Source organism: Lissotriton vulgaris, chromosome 7 (assembly GCF_964263255.1).
Source record: "Lissotriton vulgaris chromosome 7, aLisVul1.2, whole genome shotgun sequence".
NCBI lineage: Eukaryota > Metazoa > Chordata > Amphibia > Caudata > Salamandridae > Lissotriton > Lissotriton vulgaris.
In genome coordinates, this window is record NC_141695.1 from 58,719,891 (window position 1) to 58,739,594 (window position 19,704).

General features: G+C 46.4%; 1 protein-coding gene across 1 annotated transcript; it reads right to left on the minus strand.

Moving 5' to 3' along the window:
* Positions 1 to 1,400: 1,400 nt before the first annotated feature.
* LOC147700717 (olfactory receptor 5J3-like) lies at positions 1,401 to 18,176 on the minus strand. Its single transcript, XM_086929195.1, has 2 exons — positions 18,117 to 18,176; positions 1,401 to 2,342 (listed from the first exon to the last, which is right to left on the minus strand). The coding sequence occupies exons 1-2, from the start codon at positions 18,174 to 18,176 to the stop codon at positions 1,401 to 1,403; spliced, it is 1,002 nt and encodes a 333-aa protein (XP_086785321.1).
* Between the last annotated feature and the right edge of the window lie 1,528 nt (positions 18,177 to 19,704).

Consider the following 19,704-nt stretch of genomic DNA (forward strand, 5'->3'; position numbering starts at 1 on the left):
CTCAAAGTCTGGTGGCTTGCAAAAGTATCCTGAATCACCATCCTGAGACTGGTGAGAAAGTTTCAAACTGGCCTTGCAACTCAGCCCATACTCTTCCGGGGTGTATAGATACCTCCCTTCTATAGTTTCTTCCACTGAATAACTTATCTCCCTGTCACTCACACCTAAATTCAGTAGAGTGTCCCTCCAACCACTAGGAATATGACTCTCCAAGCCAGTTCCCCAATCCGCCTAAGGGACCCTGCACACTATTTACAGAAATGTTGGTTTAACAGATGCAGTTCATTCTGTGCTACCCACAAACATTTTCTGATTTGCATGAGCCTGAATCTCCTTTTTAAAACTCTCTACATCTTTAAAAACAAGCAATATTGTTTATTATTAATAGTTACTGCAACCTTTTACTTAACTAGTTTCCAGAAGTCAACTGACCCTTGTCTACTAAAGTTATTTGCAGATTTGAGTAAAAATTGTTCATCTCTCTACAGGGCCTGAGTCACTTTTGAGTATGTTTACACTTTGTAGTAAGTTTACTACTTTCAGCATTCAAAGCGCACTGTAGGTAACAGGAAAAATGCCCAGCGCTACTTTCAGCATTCTACTCACAAATTTCAATACAATTACTACAAAAAGTAAGTTAAATGTCTCTAGCCCTAGAATAATGCAAATGACTTACTCTTGGGTGACGTCTCTTCCTTAACCCTTCCCTGGCCCTCCCTAATCCCTTCTATCATCCCATTTGGTAGTAAGTCTTCTTCTTTTCTCACCCACTCCCCTGTGCCCTCCCACATTTGTGATTAAAATCTATACTTACATGGGCAGAGACTCCACAGTTGGGGCGGACAACTCTTCACATAGAAGTATAGGCAACATTTGCAAAATTTAGTATGTTTTGAAATACATTAGGTAAAAGTGCAGTTTGTAAATCAGGTCTATTGTGTCCAGGATAGTAATTTAGAAGGTGCACACGCTGTGTCATGTTAGTGATTTTAAGAACAGAAACAAATGCCATTGTATGCACATTTTCTCATTTATTTACTTGAAACCTACTGTCCTCAGTTTACACTTTAAACAATGCAGTCCCCATCCACGGCACTTTCCCCTTAGATGTGCTTTACTAATTTAGCAAGTACACCTGTGAGCATCAAATGTTATCCATACATAGGGAAAAAGACAGACCTTTCTTTTAATATTACCCCTTTTTTGATATGCAAACTGCCTTCCATTATGCAATGCATGAAGTTATGTCTACACCCATGCCTGCATTTGCCTGTTAGACTAGAAAAAAACATTATACCTCATAAATCCTAGTATTGATCCATGTATTTTGAGTGTAAAACAAAAATCATAATAAATAAATATGCAATAAATATATTGCCCAATATATTTGTATCTCAGGCTCATTCCTTATTCTGTGATCTTCCACCTGTTCTTCTTTTCAAAGCATCTTTGAACTCTTTGTTTTTAAGAGTGTAGATTATGGGGTTGCACAAAGGGACTACTCCATTGTAGACCAAGAAGAACATTTTGCTCTCACTTACTGAGTACATCGAGACTGGCCTTACATAAACAAACATGAGGGCTCCGTAAAATAAAATAACCACTGTGAGATGAGAGGCACAGGTGGAGAAGGCCTTTTGTCTCTGGGTAGTGGTCTGCATTTTCAGAATGGCTGAGATGATTTTGATGTATGAAGTGATGATTAAAATCCATGAGAATATTACCAATATCACAGCAAAGATGAAAGTCATTGTTTCAATGGTACGAGTGCTGCCGCAGGAAAGCATCAGCAGGGCAGCGATGTCACAGTAGAAGTGGTTAATTTCATGAGTCTTACAGAAGGAGAATGTGGATAAAATAACAGTGTGGAATATTGGCACCAGGAAGCCTAGAATCCATGCTCCAGTGGCCAGACGCAGACACACAGATCTATTCATGATCAGTGTGTACTGTAATGGATTGCAGATGGCTACATAGCGATCAAAAGACATGATGGTGAGCAGTAGGAATTCTATTGCAATCATGGCCATGAAAAAGTACACCAGCAGCAGGCATTCCTTGAGAGTAACCCGTATTTTTGAAAGAAAGACGCTGGACAGCATTTTTGGGATTGTGACAGAAGTGTAGGAGATGTCTACAAAAGACAGATTTGTAAGAAAGAAGTACATGGGTGAGTGAAGTTGTGGCTCTGAGTATATGACAGATATGACAGTAAGGTTACCAGAAACTGCTATTAGATACAAAAGCAGGCATCCAGCAAATATGGGAACTCGCAAGTTGGAAAGATCAGAGAACCCCACAAGAACAAATTCTGCCAGGTAAGTTTGATTGATATCTCCCATCTGAAAATAAACAAAACATAATTTTTTACAAAGTCTAAAACGAAAGATGTCACAAGTTTTGGAGTAGATGACTTTGGGTACTTTGCATGAGAGTGAGCAAGTAAAATGTTAAATTGCAAAAATAAAGTTACTGATTATCTCTACATTAAATCTATATTCTTACATTATTATTATTTTAAAGGTAGCCTGAATTATAAAGTCAAGACAGACAATTCTCCTTCATATTAATCATCAAACCAACCCAAATATGGAGGATTTTTAGTTACACTGAACTCTTAATCAAGCCTCCTGCTGGTAGGTGTGACTTTATTAGAATATGGACAAATAAGTGGATCAGCAGGCTAAAAGACTCACAAAAGGGGTTTGTGATTGTACAAAGACTAATGCCATTTTGACATGCCCTTGCCTACACCAGGTGACGGTTGCACCAAATCAGCAAATGCAAAGTTACTTCCATGTGAATAATCAGTCTGTAGCAGTCCTATTCACTTGCTACACAGTCGTAGCATTTGTGTGTGCTCCTCCACTCTAACAGGTGAAGTTCTGCTGTGATTGATCCTCACTCCATTGAAGTTCTTAGATGCTCACCTTCCCAAAAGAAGAGATAACATGCAACTTTCCTGGGCCTCTGTCGCCCTGCTTACTGTGCACTTCAATGCACATGCTTCAGCCTTCCACATCACATCTATGTGTCTGTGTTGCATTGGAGTGGATGGCCTCATCAATTGGTGTACCTGTAGGGGGGAAAGATTTTCATCAATTTGGAGCTTATGTCTTATGGTGCTCAAGACCTGCCAGGTGTTTGCCTGAATGTGGTATATATAGTGTACCACTGACTCCTTTCTGAGTCTCAGAGCTGGGCAGTTACAACGGAGAAACCTAGGAAATACACTAGGTGTACTCTTGGGTCTTACCCTGATTGGTACTTGTACCACAGTCCGCTTGTAAATTGTTCTGCCTCCTGTCTATATCTTTACTTGTTATCTTGACGTACGTTGCTCTGCGGGTCTGACATAATGATTTACATTTGAAGCACCATTGAACACACATGCCACCAGAGAGAAAGATCATTGAAAGAGTCACTTCAATAAATTACAAGCTCTGATGTTCAGATGAAGGTAAGACTTTAAGGAGATGAGAACAGTATGCATGTAATTTATATTTCAAAGGTTTCACTTGTTTGTGCAGCTAATTGAACAGCAGTATGGTGGATGACATACTAATATAATAAATGATATATTTTGAGATGTCATCAGTGATGTCAGCAATTATGTCATTGAACATGTCATGAGTAATGTAATATGGAAGTTTATAAGCAGTGCATTGTGAGGAATTTCAGTGTTTTTAATATGTTTTGTTTTAAGAAGCCATCCCACCTAACAATAACATCACTCTAACTCAGTTAATAACCAGTAGGTAGTTCAAGTTGGGACCAAGGTTTCTATAGGAAAATATTTTTTGGTTTTGCCAAACAGTTAGACGCTGCTTGATGAATCTTTATGAAACTGTCCCAAAACATTTCCTTTCTAGTTTAGCTGGCATGATGAAAGTTTTGCAGTGATACGTCAAGCAGGGGCTAAAAAACAGAGGGGTCCCGATATTAATTTTCTCCATTTAATATCTATAGGGATTTTTCATTTTCTGAACACGACTACAGCCCTAACCGCTGAACCGAATTACCCAAATTACCCAATTTACCCAAATTTGGCAGAAAGTTAGATGTTGGTCCTGAAAGTGTGTCTTTGTAATTTGGTGTAAATCAATCGTGGCAGCTTTTGATATATTTAACTTTCAAAAATATAGATATAGATATCTTACAGTTGACTTGTGGATCCTACTTAAATTTGATTGGCTACCAACAGTACAATCAGGAGGTGTAGGCAGCCATCTTGAAATTTGGATTCCACAAAAATGGTGAAAAATAAAGAAAAGAGGCCTGGGTTTAAAAGCATTCTTTTTTATTTTGCCACAAATTCATGGATGGTTTAAAAGAAAAAAGATGTGTGGTTGCCAGCGCATCTTTTAAAAGCAGCCCTTGGGTGGGCCAAAATTCCAGCAGCATATTTTTAATCATGCGTGGATGCCCATTTGGCACCCCCTGCCGGGGACTACCACCTCCCTGGGGCAAGGAAGAGTAAACTAGTGTTGCGGCGCCGCATGTCCTCCCTACAGCCCTTGGGACCTCCACCTCCCAAGTGCTTTTTATTTTTTATATTAGTGGGCCTCAATGATCCCCCAGGGCCTGGAGATCACCGCTTTCCTGGGGCCAAAGTGGTACTTGAAGAAAAGGGAGGGGGGTTGTGTGGGCCCATTATTGGTCCCATGGACCTCCAGCTCCCCTGGGCAGGCCCTTAGTCAAGGTAGGAAGGGGGCTGCACAGTCTTCCCTCCTGAAACAGCACCTGGCCTTGGGCACTGCAAAACTCCTACTGGCTCTTGCAATCTCTGGGGCTGCCTGCCTCTGTGAAATTGCAGTTTGCGTATGGCTTGTCGGGTGGATTCTCGCTCCTGCCAAGCCTTAGCAAACACTGTTTCTCTTTCAGCAAGCAAGAATGTTACAAATGCTCTTGCTTGCTGAAAGCAGAGCAAAACTGCTTTTGGACAGAGGGAGCTGGATGTTTTGCAGCTCCGTCTGTCCAAAAGCAATGCTAGCTCCCACCTGTTGCCTTCAGTAAGTCCTGCACAGTTGGATTGCTGAGAGGTCATTGGAGGTCACACCCCTTTCCCCACTACTGGTTGGGGATGAAGTCCCCTTGGCTGTGAATACTAAAAGTAGTAAGTTTAGGATTTTGTCTTAAGTTAGTTCTGTGAATCGTTGTTTGTGAGCCAATAACCCCTCCTGTTACCTCCAGTAAGTCCCACACAGCATATTTGTTGAGAGGTCTTCAGGGGTCATGCCCCCTTTCTCAACCACTCTGCAAACACATCTCCCGGTGCACTGCTGAGTGGGTGATGAAGCCCCTTTGGCTCTATAGCAACCTTGGGGGCCAACTAGCCCTCCTGTTACCTCCAGTAAGTCACCCACAGCCTGATTGCTGGCAGACCTTCGAATGCCACACACCATTTCTCCACCACTCTGCAAACATACCTGCTGGCGCACTACTGTTTGGAAGATGAAGGCCCCTTGGCAGCTGAAGGACCTTTGGGGTTATAGAAGCCAACATATTGTCCTCCAATATGTCTCTTACAGTAGGATTCCTGAGAGCTGGTCAAGATACCATCTTTTTTCTCCAACACTCTGAAAACACGACTACTATTAAAAAAACAAAGGTTACAGGAACAATATAGTTAGGAAAAAATGTTTGAAAAACCTCAGAAATTCACTGAAAAATTAAGGTTACAGAGACGTTATAGTTAGGAAATGGAATCTAAAAAAAACCCTAGCAATTCACAGAAAAAAGTAAAGCTTACAGGGACCTTATTTTTAGACTGAGATTTCATTCATACAAAATTAGTGAAATTCAGCAGTTATATGTACCTGAGCTAACTATAAATTATGCCCAGCAATGCACTGCCAATGACCTTACATATTACATCACACATGATATGTTTTGTGACATCACTGATGAGATCTCAAATAACGTAGGGCACTGACTGCAAATATACGTACTGTGTCCCAGTGGCTATGTCTTTAATATTGTATTAACTCCATTCCTTAGGTGTATGGCAAGTTCATATTGGGTTTCTATCTGTGTTTTCTGACTCACCACCCTCTAACCATGTAGAGCAACTTTCTGGGAAGTGAGCTATGAGTTTTCTATTCTGCAACATATTACATTCCAGTTTGTATGGTTTCCAATCTGTACTGACATTCATCAGTGTTACTCCCAGCTAGCCACAGGATTAGCCAACTGATTTAGGACACTGAGTAATAAAGTTCCATATATAGGGACGCAAGTCCTCCTGTAGGAGTATTTTTAACTTGGACAGTGGGATTCCTCATCTTCCATGCCCCGATATATGAGGCCATCCAGCTCTTTAAGTGTGACTCAGAGTACTAGTACTAAATGGTTAACAAAGTGGAAAAACAATATGCGCAGCAAGATAATTTTGGCGACTGACACTCAACCCACTGGACAAGAGACAATATACACTAGAAAGCAACGTGCAGCCTCAGGGAGCATTTGAGGCCCCTAGATTTCCCTCTAGTATATCTTTATATTTATGTAAATCTAGGATCCTTAAATATCTAAATGTGTGCAGTTCCCATGTTATAGTTGCTTACCTGTGAGTGAGGTGTATAGGATGAGTACCTTCTATAGTGGGATAGATTTATGCTGTGCTTAATTTGAGCTGGTAGTTTCGACCCCAGGACACCCCCACGCAGCACGGACCACCAGCTGTAGGCGTGTCTCTACCCCAGCGCCACAGGTCCGTCCCTGACCTCAGTGCCCCCTCGCTGCTGCTCGTTCTTTTCCTCCACTGTTGCCCTCCTGTGCCTTCGTTTATTAGATTGTATTGTATTTACTGTATTAGTGTTTTCCCTTCTGTCAGTAGGTTTTTTGTTGCGCTTTCTCTCGTTACTGTACCCCTGGTGTGACCCCCCTCCGCTCCCCGCTTCCCGACGCTGCTCCCTCACGGCCCGACCCCTTTTCTTTCTGTTTCCCCATTGGCCGCGCCGCTCACGCCTCCCAGCGGCTCCTCCCTCCCACTTTGCCTTAAATGGAGCCCGTACGTACGTGCAGCGTTCACATGCAGCGGACGCACCGATGGTGCGCCGAAGGCGCGCCAAAGGCAAGCCCGTCTACGCCCGTCCACGTCTGGAACATGCCCAGCACCAGGAACCCTGGTCCTCACTGATGCCAGCGCTCCCGACGAACCTACGACGCCACCACCCTCCACACACTTAACGCCTGCCGATACGCCGCCTGCTACCAAGCCACCCCCAGGCGCACACACGGTACCTTCAACTGCCAAGACTGCCAATTCACCTTCCTCCGGACCTGCACCGCAACCGCCAAGCTGAGCACCAGCAACAACCACCTCAAGTCCATCCTGCTCAACACCCGCTCCATCCACAGGCACGCCGTGGAACTCTGGAACCTCCTTTACACAACCTCACCAGACGTCGCCTTCCTCATGGAAACCTGGATGAACGCCTCCTCAGCCTCCGACATCGCCATAGCCATCCTGGATGGCTACAAAATCACCCGGAGGGACCGCGTGAACCAAACCGTAGGAGGCATCGCCATCGTCCACATAAACACCATCCGCATCACGACCAACTTCGACGACACCCTCACTGCCGCCGAACACCTTCACTTCCAGATCCACACCGACCCCAAGACCACCCTCAGAGGCACTCTCATCTACACACCCCGGGATCACGCACACAATTCAGCGAAGCCCTCGCAGACTTCATCAGTCCGCACGCCCTCACCTCCTTTAACTACATCCTCCTAGGGGACCTCAACTTCCACCTGGAGAACAACAAGGACTGTAACACCACCGCCCTGCTGGACAACCTCACCGACCTCGGACTCAAGCAAATGGTGAACACCCCCACCCACTATGCCGGCCACACACTTGACCCCGTCTTCTCCTCCAGCAAGCACATCTCCTTCAGCCACTCCACCGGACTACACAGGACAGACCACAGCTGCGTCCACTTCAACTTCAGGAGAACCACAACCCACCACCACCCGCAACAAGCTCCCTGCAGAAGCTGGAGCAAGATCACTGCCGACCAGCTCACCACCACCCTCAGCCAGAACCTGCCCACCAACACGACAGACCCCGACGAAGCAGCCCGCAACGTCACACAGTGGCTCACAGACTGCGCCGATGAACTCGCACCACTGAAGAACCCCCCCAAGCAGACCCGGCAGCAGGAAAACCTTGTGGTTTACCGCCGACCTCAAAACCTCCAAAAAAAACGGCCGCACCCTCGAGAAAGCCTGGCGCCACGACCAGACACCAGAATACATGACCGCCCTCAAGAACGCCACCCGCAAACACCTCCAGCTGAACCGCACCACCAAGAAGACAGCTTTCAAAGAAAGACTGGACAACAACACCCACAACAGCAAGGAGCTCTTCAGCATCGTCAAAGAGCTCTCAAATCCCAGCGCCTGCAACACATAGACATCACTCCCTCGCAAGACCTCTGCGACTCTCTCGCTTTGTTCTTCCACCGCAAGATCGCCGACATTCACAACAGCTTCGGCGCACAAACCACGCACCCAACCGCCGAACCAGTGCCCCCAACCACCACCTTCTGCACCTGGACCCCTGTCAGCACCGAAGACACCACCCACATGATAAACACCATCCACTCCGGCTCCCCCACCGACCCCTGCCCACATCACATCTTCAACAAAGCAGACTCCATCATCCCACCCCAACCCCGGAACATCATCAACAGCTCCTTCGCATCCGCCACCTTCCCAGAGAGCTGGAAACATGCAGAGCTGAGCACCCTCCTCAAGAAACCCACTGCCGACCCAACGGACCTGAAGAACGTCCGCCCCATCTCGTTCCTCCCCTTTCCATCCAAAGTCATCAAAAAGACCGTCAACAGACAACTCTCTGCCTTCCTTGAGACCAACGGATCCCTCGACCCCTCACAGTCCAGCTTCCGAGCAAACCACAGCATCGAGACCGCCCCAAACGCAGCCACCAACGACATCAGGTCCCTGCTCGACAATGGAGAAACAGCTGCCCTCATCCTCCTGGACCTCTCAGCAGCCTTCAACTCCGTCTGCCACCGCACCCTGATACAGAGCCTCAGCAATGCCGGGATTAAAGGAACAGCCCTGGAGTGGATCATCTCATTCCTCGCTGGAAGAACCCAGAGAGTCCGCCTCCCCCCGTTCCGATCCGCGGCCACCGAAGTCATCTGCGGCGTCTGCAAGGATCCTCACTCAGCCCCACCCTCTTCAATGTCTACATGAGCCCTCTCGCAGCCATAGCCCGCCAACACAACCTCAACATCATATCCTATGCCGACAACACCCAGCTGATCCTCTCCCTCACCAACGACCCCGCCACCACCACCGCCAAAGCCAACCTCCAGGAAGGAATGAGAAACGTCGCAGAATGGATGAAGATCAGCCGTCTGAAACTGAACTCAGACAAGACGGAAGTCCTTATACTCGGACCATCTCCCTCCATGTGGGACGACTCCTAGTGGCCCTCTGCCCTGGGCAATGCACCCATACCAACGGACCATGCACGCAACCTGGGCTTCATCCTGGACTCCTCCCTCGCTTCAACACCCTGTGCATGCTCCGAAAGATCTACCGATGGATCCCCACAGAAACCAGGAAGACGGTCACCCAGGCCCTCGTCAGCAGCGGTCTGGACTACGGGAACACCCTCTACGCTGGAACCACCGCCAAAGTACAGAAAAGACTCCAGCGCATTCAGAACGCCTCAGCACGACTCACCCTGGACATCCTTCGCCGCAACCACATCTCTGCCCCCCTGAAAGACCTGCACTGGCTCACCGTCAACAAGAGGATCACATTCATACTCCTCACCCACACATACAAGGCTCTCCATGACAAGGGCCCAAAGCACCTCAACGCCCAAAAGCGCCTCACCTTCTACACACCCACCCGCCAGCTCCGATCTGGCAGCCTCGCCCTTGCCTCCATCCCATGATTTCGGAAATCCACCGTCGGAGGAAGATCCTTCTCCTACCTGGCTGCCAAGACCTGGAATTCCCTCCCCACTCACCTACGGCTGACCCAGGATCACCTCTCCTTCAGGAAACAACTCAAGATCTGGCTGTTCGAGCAGTAGCAACCCCACCCCACCACCCTCAGCGCCTTGAGGCACTTACGGATGAGTAGCGCGCCATACAAATTCTTGTGATTGATTGATTGATTGATTGGTGCTTGGCACCCCTTTTCAATTGTCAGCACTGGCCCTCATGGCAGCTGCCACATGGTGACGCTGCCTGTGTTATTCAGAGATGAGCAGAACAAGTTGTTTGTTAAATCAATATACAATAAAACAAATAATGTACAACTCTAAAAGCCATTCTTATAGTTTTGGGGGCCTCAAATAGTCTAGTAGTCTGGCACTTACTTATTTATCTAAAATTAAGGACTGTATTGACTGACCTAATTCAGGGACTCTGACGCCTCTTCTCCAGGCTCTGACGTCAGTGTACGTGCTGTGTGTTCTCTGTGCGGACTCCTATCAGATAACTGTGTGGAAGATATGAGAGACTCCACGCTTCACAGAGTGATGAAAGGCATACAGTTTGGAGGCACAGCCTGAAAAGAGGGATTTTCTAACACTGCAGACTGATGAATATCATGCACTGAGGTCCTGCTAATTGTCTATGTGCTTGTGCGTCAATACTACTCCCACATTTGCAAAATTAAACTTTTCCTCAGGGCTCTGTGACTTCCCTGAGCAGACTTTAGGAATGGTCCCCTGCACCAGGGCCTAGTGAGCGATATACATTTTTTAGTACTCTGGGTCCATGGTTATCTGTATCAATCTGGTTCAGTACACCTCAACATTGGATTGAAAAATGCCACCAAAAGATGTTATCAACACATCAATTGGACTGATGGCAAAATTGTAGAGTGGGCTACCAGAGGCATTACCAAATGTCACTGAATTCAAAAGCTGCTATAAGGCCCCATGTCAAGCATGCTAGCTTCTCCAGTCCTCACTTTATAGGAAGAGTAAGTTGTATTATGGGACATGTAGTAATGCTTGAAGAATTGTAGGCATGGACTGAAAATACTTACACAAAGCTTTTGACTGAAAAGCCAGGAACTGAACAAGCTTTGCAAAAGCAAAACTCTTGAATATCAGTGCATTTGTTGTGGCTGCACTCTCTGCATGCTCTCCAGTGGGAACAGCCAGTTCGGGTATGGCTAGATGAGTAGATGAGTTTTTATGAGCTTGTCCTCAACCATCAACTCAGCAAATAAAATCAAGTTGCCTCAGTTTTATTCCCATCACTATGTCAAATAATTCTATGCCATTTGGGACACATTCATCCCGTCCTGGTATTTTACAAACTTCAAGTTACATTCTGGAACTGTAGTTTTATCATTATTATTAGGAGTATTTGCATACAATTTTAAGCTTGCATAGTGTTGTTGAATATAAAGCCCGGCTGACTGATGACATCACATACATAAATAGGTCCAAATGTCTAGTGTCAACATTGCATCTTCATGCAGTTCTTTATTCACTGTCATCATTTCAACACCAGCTACAACAGACACACTATGTCCATGTATAGTATATAGTCTCTATAACATAGCCCTCCTAAGCGCAGAAAAAGGTGGTATGGTAGCACTACATAAAACACCCAAATAAACAATAAAATCCAGGGTCTTGGAAGAACAGTTTACATGGATTTCAATCTGAAGAATTCACACATGTTCAGGTCTCCACTTGCCTCGCGCCAGTCATTTTTCCGGCAGTGGTTTTTATTTGGAATTTAGGCAGTTCTAGTCCTGCATTTATATTGAGCAAACATGGGTGAGTACAGAAGGTAAAGTAGAACCCAGGGCTTTATGAGACCTAGTTGCCTGATTAAATATTTCTGCTTTCAAAGCAGGAGTCTGGACAAAACAAAAGTCAATCTGAGAAGCCTGCACCAAACACACATTTTATTCTGCGGAGCCTGCACATAACGCAAACGTTATTCTGAGGAGCCCTCACCAAATACACATCATTCTGAGGAGCTTGCACCAAACACACCTGGCAATTTGAGGGATCCTGCACCAAACACACGTGATTCTATGGAGCCTGCACCAAGCACACATCATTTTGAAGAGCCTGAAGCAAACACACCTGGCATTTTGCAGATCCTGCACCAAACACACATGTGATTCTAAGGAGCCTGCACCAAACAAACATCATTTTGAAGAGCCTGCAGCAAACACGCCTGGCATTTTGCGGATCTTGCACCAAACACACATGTGGATCTATGGAGCCTACACCAAGCACACATTATTCTGTGGAGCTTGCACCAAACTCACATGCTATTCTGAGGAGCCTGCAGAAAACACACATGGTATTCTGAGGATCCTGGACTAAATGCATATGTTTTTCTAAGAAGTCTGTACCAAACGCACATGCTATTCTGAGGAGCTTGCAGCAAACACACATGTTATTCTGAGTAACCAGCACCTAACTCACATGCTAATCTGAGGAGCCTGTACCGAACACACATGTGATTCTATGGAGCCTGCACCAGGCACACATCATTTTGAAGAGCCTGCAGCAAACACACCTGGCATTTTGCGGATTTTCACCAAAAACATATGTGATTCTATGGAGCCTGCACAAAGCACATATTATTCTATGGAGCTTGCACCAAACGTACATGGTATTCTTATGAGCCTGTAGCAAACACACATGTTATTCTGAGGAGCCTGCACCAAACACACATGTTAGTCTGAGGAGCCTGCACCAAACACACGTGTTATTCTGAGGAGCCTACACCAAACACACATGTTATTCTCAGGAGTCTATACCAAACACACACGTTATTCTGAGGAGCCTGCACCAAACACACACGTTGTTCTGAAAAGCCTGCAGCAAACACACAGTATTCTGATGAGCCTACACAATAAACATAATGTTATTCTGAGGAGCCTGCAGCAAACACACAGTATTCTGAGAAGCCTGCACTAAACACACATGCTATTCTGAGGAGCCTGCAAAAACACATTATTCTGAGGAGCATGCACCAAACACATGTTATTCTGAGGAGCTTGTGCCAAACACACATGCTATTCTGAAGAGCCTGCAGCAAATACATTATTCTGGGGAGCCTGCAACTAACACGCATGTTGTTCTGAGAAGCTTGTAGCAAACACACAATATTCTGAGGAGCATGCACCAAACACATGTTATTCTGAGGAGCCTGTACCAAACAAACGTGTTGTTCTGAGGAGCCTTCATCAAACATATGTTCTTCTCAGGAGCATGCATCAAACACAGATCAACTGAGGAGCGTTCATCAGACATGCCATACTGAGGGGCCTGCACCAAACACACATGTTGTTCTGAGGAGCCTGCATTAAACACACATGTTATACTGAGGATCCTACATCAAACACACAAGTTATTCTGAGGAGCCTGCATCAAACACACATGCTATTCTGAGGGGCTAGCATTAAACACATGTTATTCTGAAACTCCATATAATGTTGCATTCTTTTAGAGGCAGCTTCAGGAGGGGAGTTAGTGAAACAACACCAGCGCCTTGGACTGAGAACACAGCCTCACCCTGGACAGTCTTAAAACACTCACGCCTCCTCCAAGGCAAAAATGTATGCAGTATTCAACTCCTTGCCATAGAGTCATAGAATTTACAGTAGCGTTGAATGAGAAAGAATGAAATATTCAAATACCCCAATAGTTAAATGCCAGTCTCAACAGTTTCTAGTAAATGTAAAAATTTAAATCCAATATTTGTGAAGTGCACAGCTACCCAGAGGCATCCCGGGGCTGGGGGCCGTTGGGAAGATTAAGCAAGCTATTGCCCAGAGTCACATGGTGCTGGGCAGACCCCTGCCGCCAGACCCAGGGATCGAACCGTGATCCCCAGCGTCCGGTGTCAGTCGCACTGGCCGCGGGCCACACCTCTTCGTAGTACGTAAAGCACTATTGTCAGGACAGTTTTCACAGTGTCACAATAGTTAGAGTACCATAAATGCCCACCTTTTAAATTGTCAGTGGAAATAAAGCAGTGTACCCAGTCCGGTTGACGCTAAGTCCCCACATGCAAGGTACGCTAGCCAGGCCAGTATCTCTCCAGTGAATGCAGCAAAGTATCCACAATTACTAAAGTACCTTCCTTAAGCCAGTATCCCTAAGGCTAGCATGTAAAGTACCATCCCAAGACAAGTATCCGCAATGCTGCAGTCTAGAAACTTCTATCCCTGACTATCTGTAGGCCAGTATCGCTATTGTACCAGACTGTAATCCCACTAAACCAAGTCTGGAGCTGCAAAGGCTAAGTACTCAAAGCTCTATTGATCGGAAAGATTCCTCCGTGCCCTATTATGTAAAGTAATATCCTGAGGCCAGTATGTGATATCCAACATGCCCATGTTTGTAATGCCCTAGTGCAATAATCCCTGGCTAGGATCCATAATTGTTCAGCATGTTATACAACTCAACTAGGGCCTTAGCTGCAGTACCCAGTATGTAAAGCACCTCCACCTCCTCAGTACTAGTATTGTACCCGTATACAATCCACAGTGCCCAAGTATGGAAACAATATTGCTAATTCAGTACCTGCTAACGGGCAGTATGTCATTCATGCACCATACCTATGCCAGTATCCGTAATACCCTTGTATGTAATGCACAATACCAGGACATTAGCCACAACTTCTCCCGGACTGTTTACACCTGTCCCAAATGCACCTGGAGGCAGCATGGTTTGAGCACCCAGCGCCCTATTTTAAAAGCTGTAGTACTGATAACTTTTTTGTCTTAAACACATGGACATTGTCTGGGGGGGCACCTGACATTGACACCAGTGTATATTGCAATGTCCGAGGCTGCATGGGTCATGCCCTTGTATGCAATGCCCTGTCCCCATTAAAGTCTATGCAATACCTGAGCATGCAAATGCAACACAACTAGGCTGCTAAGTCCCTCTATGTGTAATGCCCCAATATGTAATACATCACTTTCCCACCAGCATGTGCAGTGCGTGAGTGTATTAAGGTTAGTGTCCATAAACACCTCCAAGGCCCCTAAAGATATTTGTCTTGTTCTGAATCCTTTGAGGGGCTCCTTTAGCTCCTCCTGCGCAAGATGATGTGCATCTGCCTAGATTCACAGAGCATCCTGAGCATTCTACTGCTGTCTCGCTGCCTTTGCCTTTACTCTAGTTTACTTTTCTTCTTTCTTTTCACCTTCTTCTTTCACTCTGTCCCTCAGAGTTCGCTTTCTCACACTTTGTTTCACTTCTGTCTTTTTCTCAGTCTTTACCATGATTTAATAAACTTTATTTTTCTAGTTCTCTCTCAAATCTTCTGAACCCGGTTCTTTTGTCACTCTTTCTGTGTTCTGTCTCCTATCACACCTTTTATTGCACATTCTCTTGTCAACTCAGTTTCTGTATCATTATTTTCTTCCCTACATCTTGTCACGTTTGTTTTTTAAAAAAATGTTGTTATTGAGTTTGTAATACTTAATACATTACAATCAAACCCGCTCCCACCAATCTGTCTTTGGTCGCAAAGCCTTTCAGGACAACAATGTAACATCCCCCTCTCAGGTTTGTACACAGACATTTAGCCAACAACCCATAGCGAGGCAGGGGGCGATCTTGAAAATGTCTACTGATCTGGTCACAGATGAGTTAAACCCCACCCCTCGTACAATACCCCTACAAATCTAAAGTTGTGATGTTCATTCCTACCCTACTCGCCGACACACTGTCCCTTTTCTCCCGGTAGCAAAATAATGTCCCTAGTCCTCTACTGTGGCATGAGCGTCTTCATTACTTTTGAGGTATATCTGGTATAATCGTCAAAAGATTTTAGGACGACTAGTGGGAGGCAGCAACTTGCTGTAGTTCTCCGACTGTGTACAGCAATATAACATATCATGTGCCCAGCGCTTAGGTGTAGGTGGGGGGCCTCTCATCCAACAGCAAGCTACTACCCTTCTGGCTATAGGCAGCCCTATGTCCACCAATCGCTGAGTGGCTCTAGGTAGCTTCTTAGAATACCCTGGAAGTGCTAGAGTGGGCTCAGGTGTGAGATTTATTTCTACTGTGTTACTTATGTCCGTGAAGATTTTCTCCCAGAAATCCCATAGACTTGGGCATTGCCACACCAGGTGTAGGAAACCTGCGTCTGGCGCATTACATCTCTCACACTCCGCAGTATCACGCAGTATCACGAAGGCCATACCTGTGTAGCTGTGCCGGTGTGTAGTACACCCTGTTTAGAAATTTGAAGTGTACTAGTCTGTGTCTGCCGTTCAGTGATAGCTTTCTAGTATTAATACAGCAGTATCTCCACATGTCATCATCAATCACTATCTGGAGGTCCGTTTGCCATGCCAGCCGCGCTTTGGTGTATGTGTGCTCGCTATGTACGTGAGATAACTTATATAAGTTAGACAGTAGTTTCTGGGGGGCCTCAGCTTTTATTACATATGTGAGTTCCGGGACTTCAGGCGGTTCTGCCATATCCTCCCCCAGCAGTTCTGCGAGAGCACTGTGTACCCTGTGGAATTGGAAGCAAGTCAATAGGGGAGCATCCTCACTGCTTGCTGTTGCCTGTTCCCATGTTTTGGCCACTCCATCCTGAAACAGGTCTCCAGCTACTTTGATGTTTAGCTTTTGTAACACATGCACCACTCCTCTCTCTTTAATGGGAGGCAACCATTGCGCCCAATCAACAGGCATTATTGGATAGTATAGTAATGCTCCTCCCTGCAGCTGCAGAATACTGTGCCACACATGATTTGTTGCTGCGATCGAGTCTAGGATGCCAGCCCTACGATCTACCGGTTGGAAAATTGTGATTGGGAGTGAAAGAGGGCTAGCAAAGAGTATTTCCATGCGGACATGCGGAATACAGCCATCTCCGTGAAGCCAGGTATGCAGGTGAGCGGCTTGAGCCACTCTGTAATAAAGCTCCAAGTCAGGAGCACCGAGCCCACCCATACTATAAGGCAATATGAGTAGCGTCCACTTGGCACAGGGCTGTTTCCCTGCCCATGCCAATTTAACCATGAGTTGCGTGAGTCGTTGAAAAAAGGACTTGGGAAGTACTATTGGGATTGTCATGAATAAGAACAGTAATCTGGGCAGCACAACCATTTTCATTATGGATATCCGGCCCAGAAGAGAAAGTGGGAGCCTGCACCAGGCTTCCACATCATTCTCCGGCCTGCTGAAGGCAGTGCCATAGTTTGCTCTGAACAGGATCTAAGCATCAGTGTGTAACTGTATACCCAGGTATCTAACTATGTCTGTGGTCCACTGCAGTGGGTATTCCATTTCGATGTTTTGTGTCATAGGGGTTAAGGAGAAGGCCAGGGACTTCGTCCAGTTGCTCTTCATGCCCGATAGGGTGCCAAAGTGGACTACCTGTCTCAAAACAGAGGTTAAATTGTTGTCCGGGTCGCGAACGTAAAGCAAAGTGTCATCAGCATACATGGACACCAGTATCTTGTATGTGGGGAAACCTATGCCCTAATTGCCATGGTATTCTTGTAGCGCACAGGCTAAAAGTTCTGCCACCAGGGCGTACAGGAGGGGCGACAGCGGGGACCCTTGTCTGGTACCTCTGCTGATGGGGAAGGAGTCAGTGACCAGGTTGCCAAGTCGGAGCCTGGCCTGTGAACAGTTATATAGGGCCCCTATCATTTGGAGGAATGGCAGCCCCAGGCCCATCCTCTGTAGAACCAGTCTCATAAAGGGCCACTTCACCGAGTCAAAGGCTTTTTCCATGTCGAGGAACACCGCCAGTTCCTTCCGATCCTGCCGAATGTGTTGCATCGTGCCTAAGACTGTGCGTATGTTGTATATCAAGTACCTGCTGGGAATGAAGCCAGCCTGCTCAGGCACAACTAACTGAGGTGCCAAAAGTGCCAGGCGGTTCCCCAGAACTTTAGCAAATAATTTAGTGTTGACGTTTAATAGTGAAAGGGGTCTGTATGAACCGCACTCATCTCATGCCTTGCCCGGCTTTAGTATCGTGACCAGTAACGCCTCCCTCATTGATTGCGGCATACTGCCTTCTACGCAGATGTCATCAAAGAGCGCCGAGAGGTGTGGGATTAATTTATCTTGAAACGCCTTTGTAGAACCTCACCGTGAGGCAATCTTCTCCCGGGGCACTGCCGGCTTGCATGTCTGCCAGGGCTTCCGCCATTTCGTCCTTCTCTATCGGGAGCATCAGGAATTCCCTGTGTGTGTTAGTCAATGTAGGTATATTGATGTGGTCTAGGTAGTCAGTGAAATCATCCTCAAGGTCTCCACTTTTGGACGAGTACAGCTCAGTGTAGAAGGCCTGCGCTATATCTGTTTCTTCCCTTACTACTGCACCGTCCCCCGTCCTTATTTCCGAGATTTGCTGTCGTCCCTTTTCCCACTTAAGATTCTGGGCAGGACTTAACTAGGTCTCTCTCCCTCCCCATTCGTCCGAGCCTTTGCGTATTTTCCCAGGTGTTTCACTTCCCTGTCTGCTTCCTCGTGGTATTCAGTCAGGAGTGTCTTGATCTCATCCCCTATCACGCTGTCCGAGTGTCTACGCTGTCTTTCCTCTTGGGCAGCCAGTTGACGCTCTAGGTCAGCTAGTCTCTGTCTGATGGATTTGAGTACTCCCGAGTGCTTAGACATTGCTATGCCCCTGATATATACTTTGAATGTTTCCCATACCACCTGGAAGCTGTCCACAGCGCCTAGGTTAGTCTAAAAAAAAATATCAATGGCCTCCGCTAGCTCTACTCTAAATGTCGGGTCTAGGAGGGAATATGGGGGTAATATCCACGTGAAGGGCAGTATGGCCTTCCCCGGAGTGTCCAGCACCAGCAACACTGGCGAGTGGTCAGACAAGTTCTCAGGCAGCACATTATAGTCACTAATCTGCCCTAACCTTAAGGTGGATGCCACCAATAGTCTATTCTGGTATGAATATCATAGTAGGCCGAGTGTACCCCCCCTGCTCTGGGTGTCTGATCCGCCACACATCCTCCAGGTTCAGATTGGTGATTGCGCTCCTTAGGGCCAAGGCAGCCGCCGATGGTTAATGGGTGGGCCGGCTGGTCTGTCCAGTGTAGGGTCAAGGACCAGATTGAAGTCCCCTCTCCATAATATGTGATCAGTGTCATAATGCCTAGCAATGGCAGCTAGGGCTTGAAAAAAATCAGGGGAGTCATAGTTCGGGCCATAGGCATTAATTATCACAAAGTCTATCCCTAGTCCCATGCATTTGGAAATGACAAATCTACCTGCCATGTCTGCCCTTAGGTTTTGTAAGGATAGCTTTGATTTCGGGTTCACTCAGGTGATCACACCCCTGGCGTGCGACATGAATCCCGCCGCCGTTATATTGCCCTCTAGGCCCCTGCTGTGTAGCATTCTACTGGCTAGGGGAAGATGAGTTTCCTGCAACAGTGCCAGGTCAACATGTTGACGCTGTAGGTAACTGATGACCTTTCTGACTTTCCTGTGGTCATTCAGACCATGCACATTCCATTAGAGTGCCCTTAGTTTGGGTATGTAGGTATTGTTACTATTGTCAGCCGTGTCCGCCGTGTCAGCCGTTGTGGTAAACTAAGTGTTTCCTAAGAGTGAATGTCCTGCATATGTCCAGGATATTTAGTGCGCTCAAATTCAGATACAGTACCCCCCCTTTCCCCATTGAACAGTCCCTACCCAGAATCCCCGCATCCCACCTC

Bases quoted from the DNA above. Each gene is read 5' to 3' on its own strand.
- LOC147700717 (XM_086929195.1), bottom strand. From the start codon at position 18,176: ATGGCGGAAGCCCTGGCAGACATGCAAGCCGGCAGTGCCCCGGGAGAA. The intron at 2,343-18,116 runs GTGAGGTTCTAC...GTTTATTTTCAG, and splicing joins CGGGAGAAGATTGCCTCACG to ATGGGAGATATCAATCAAAC.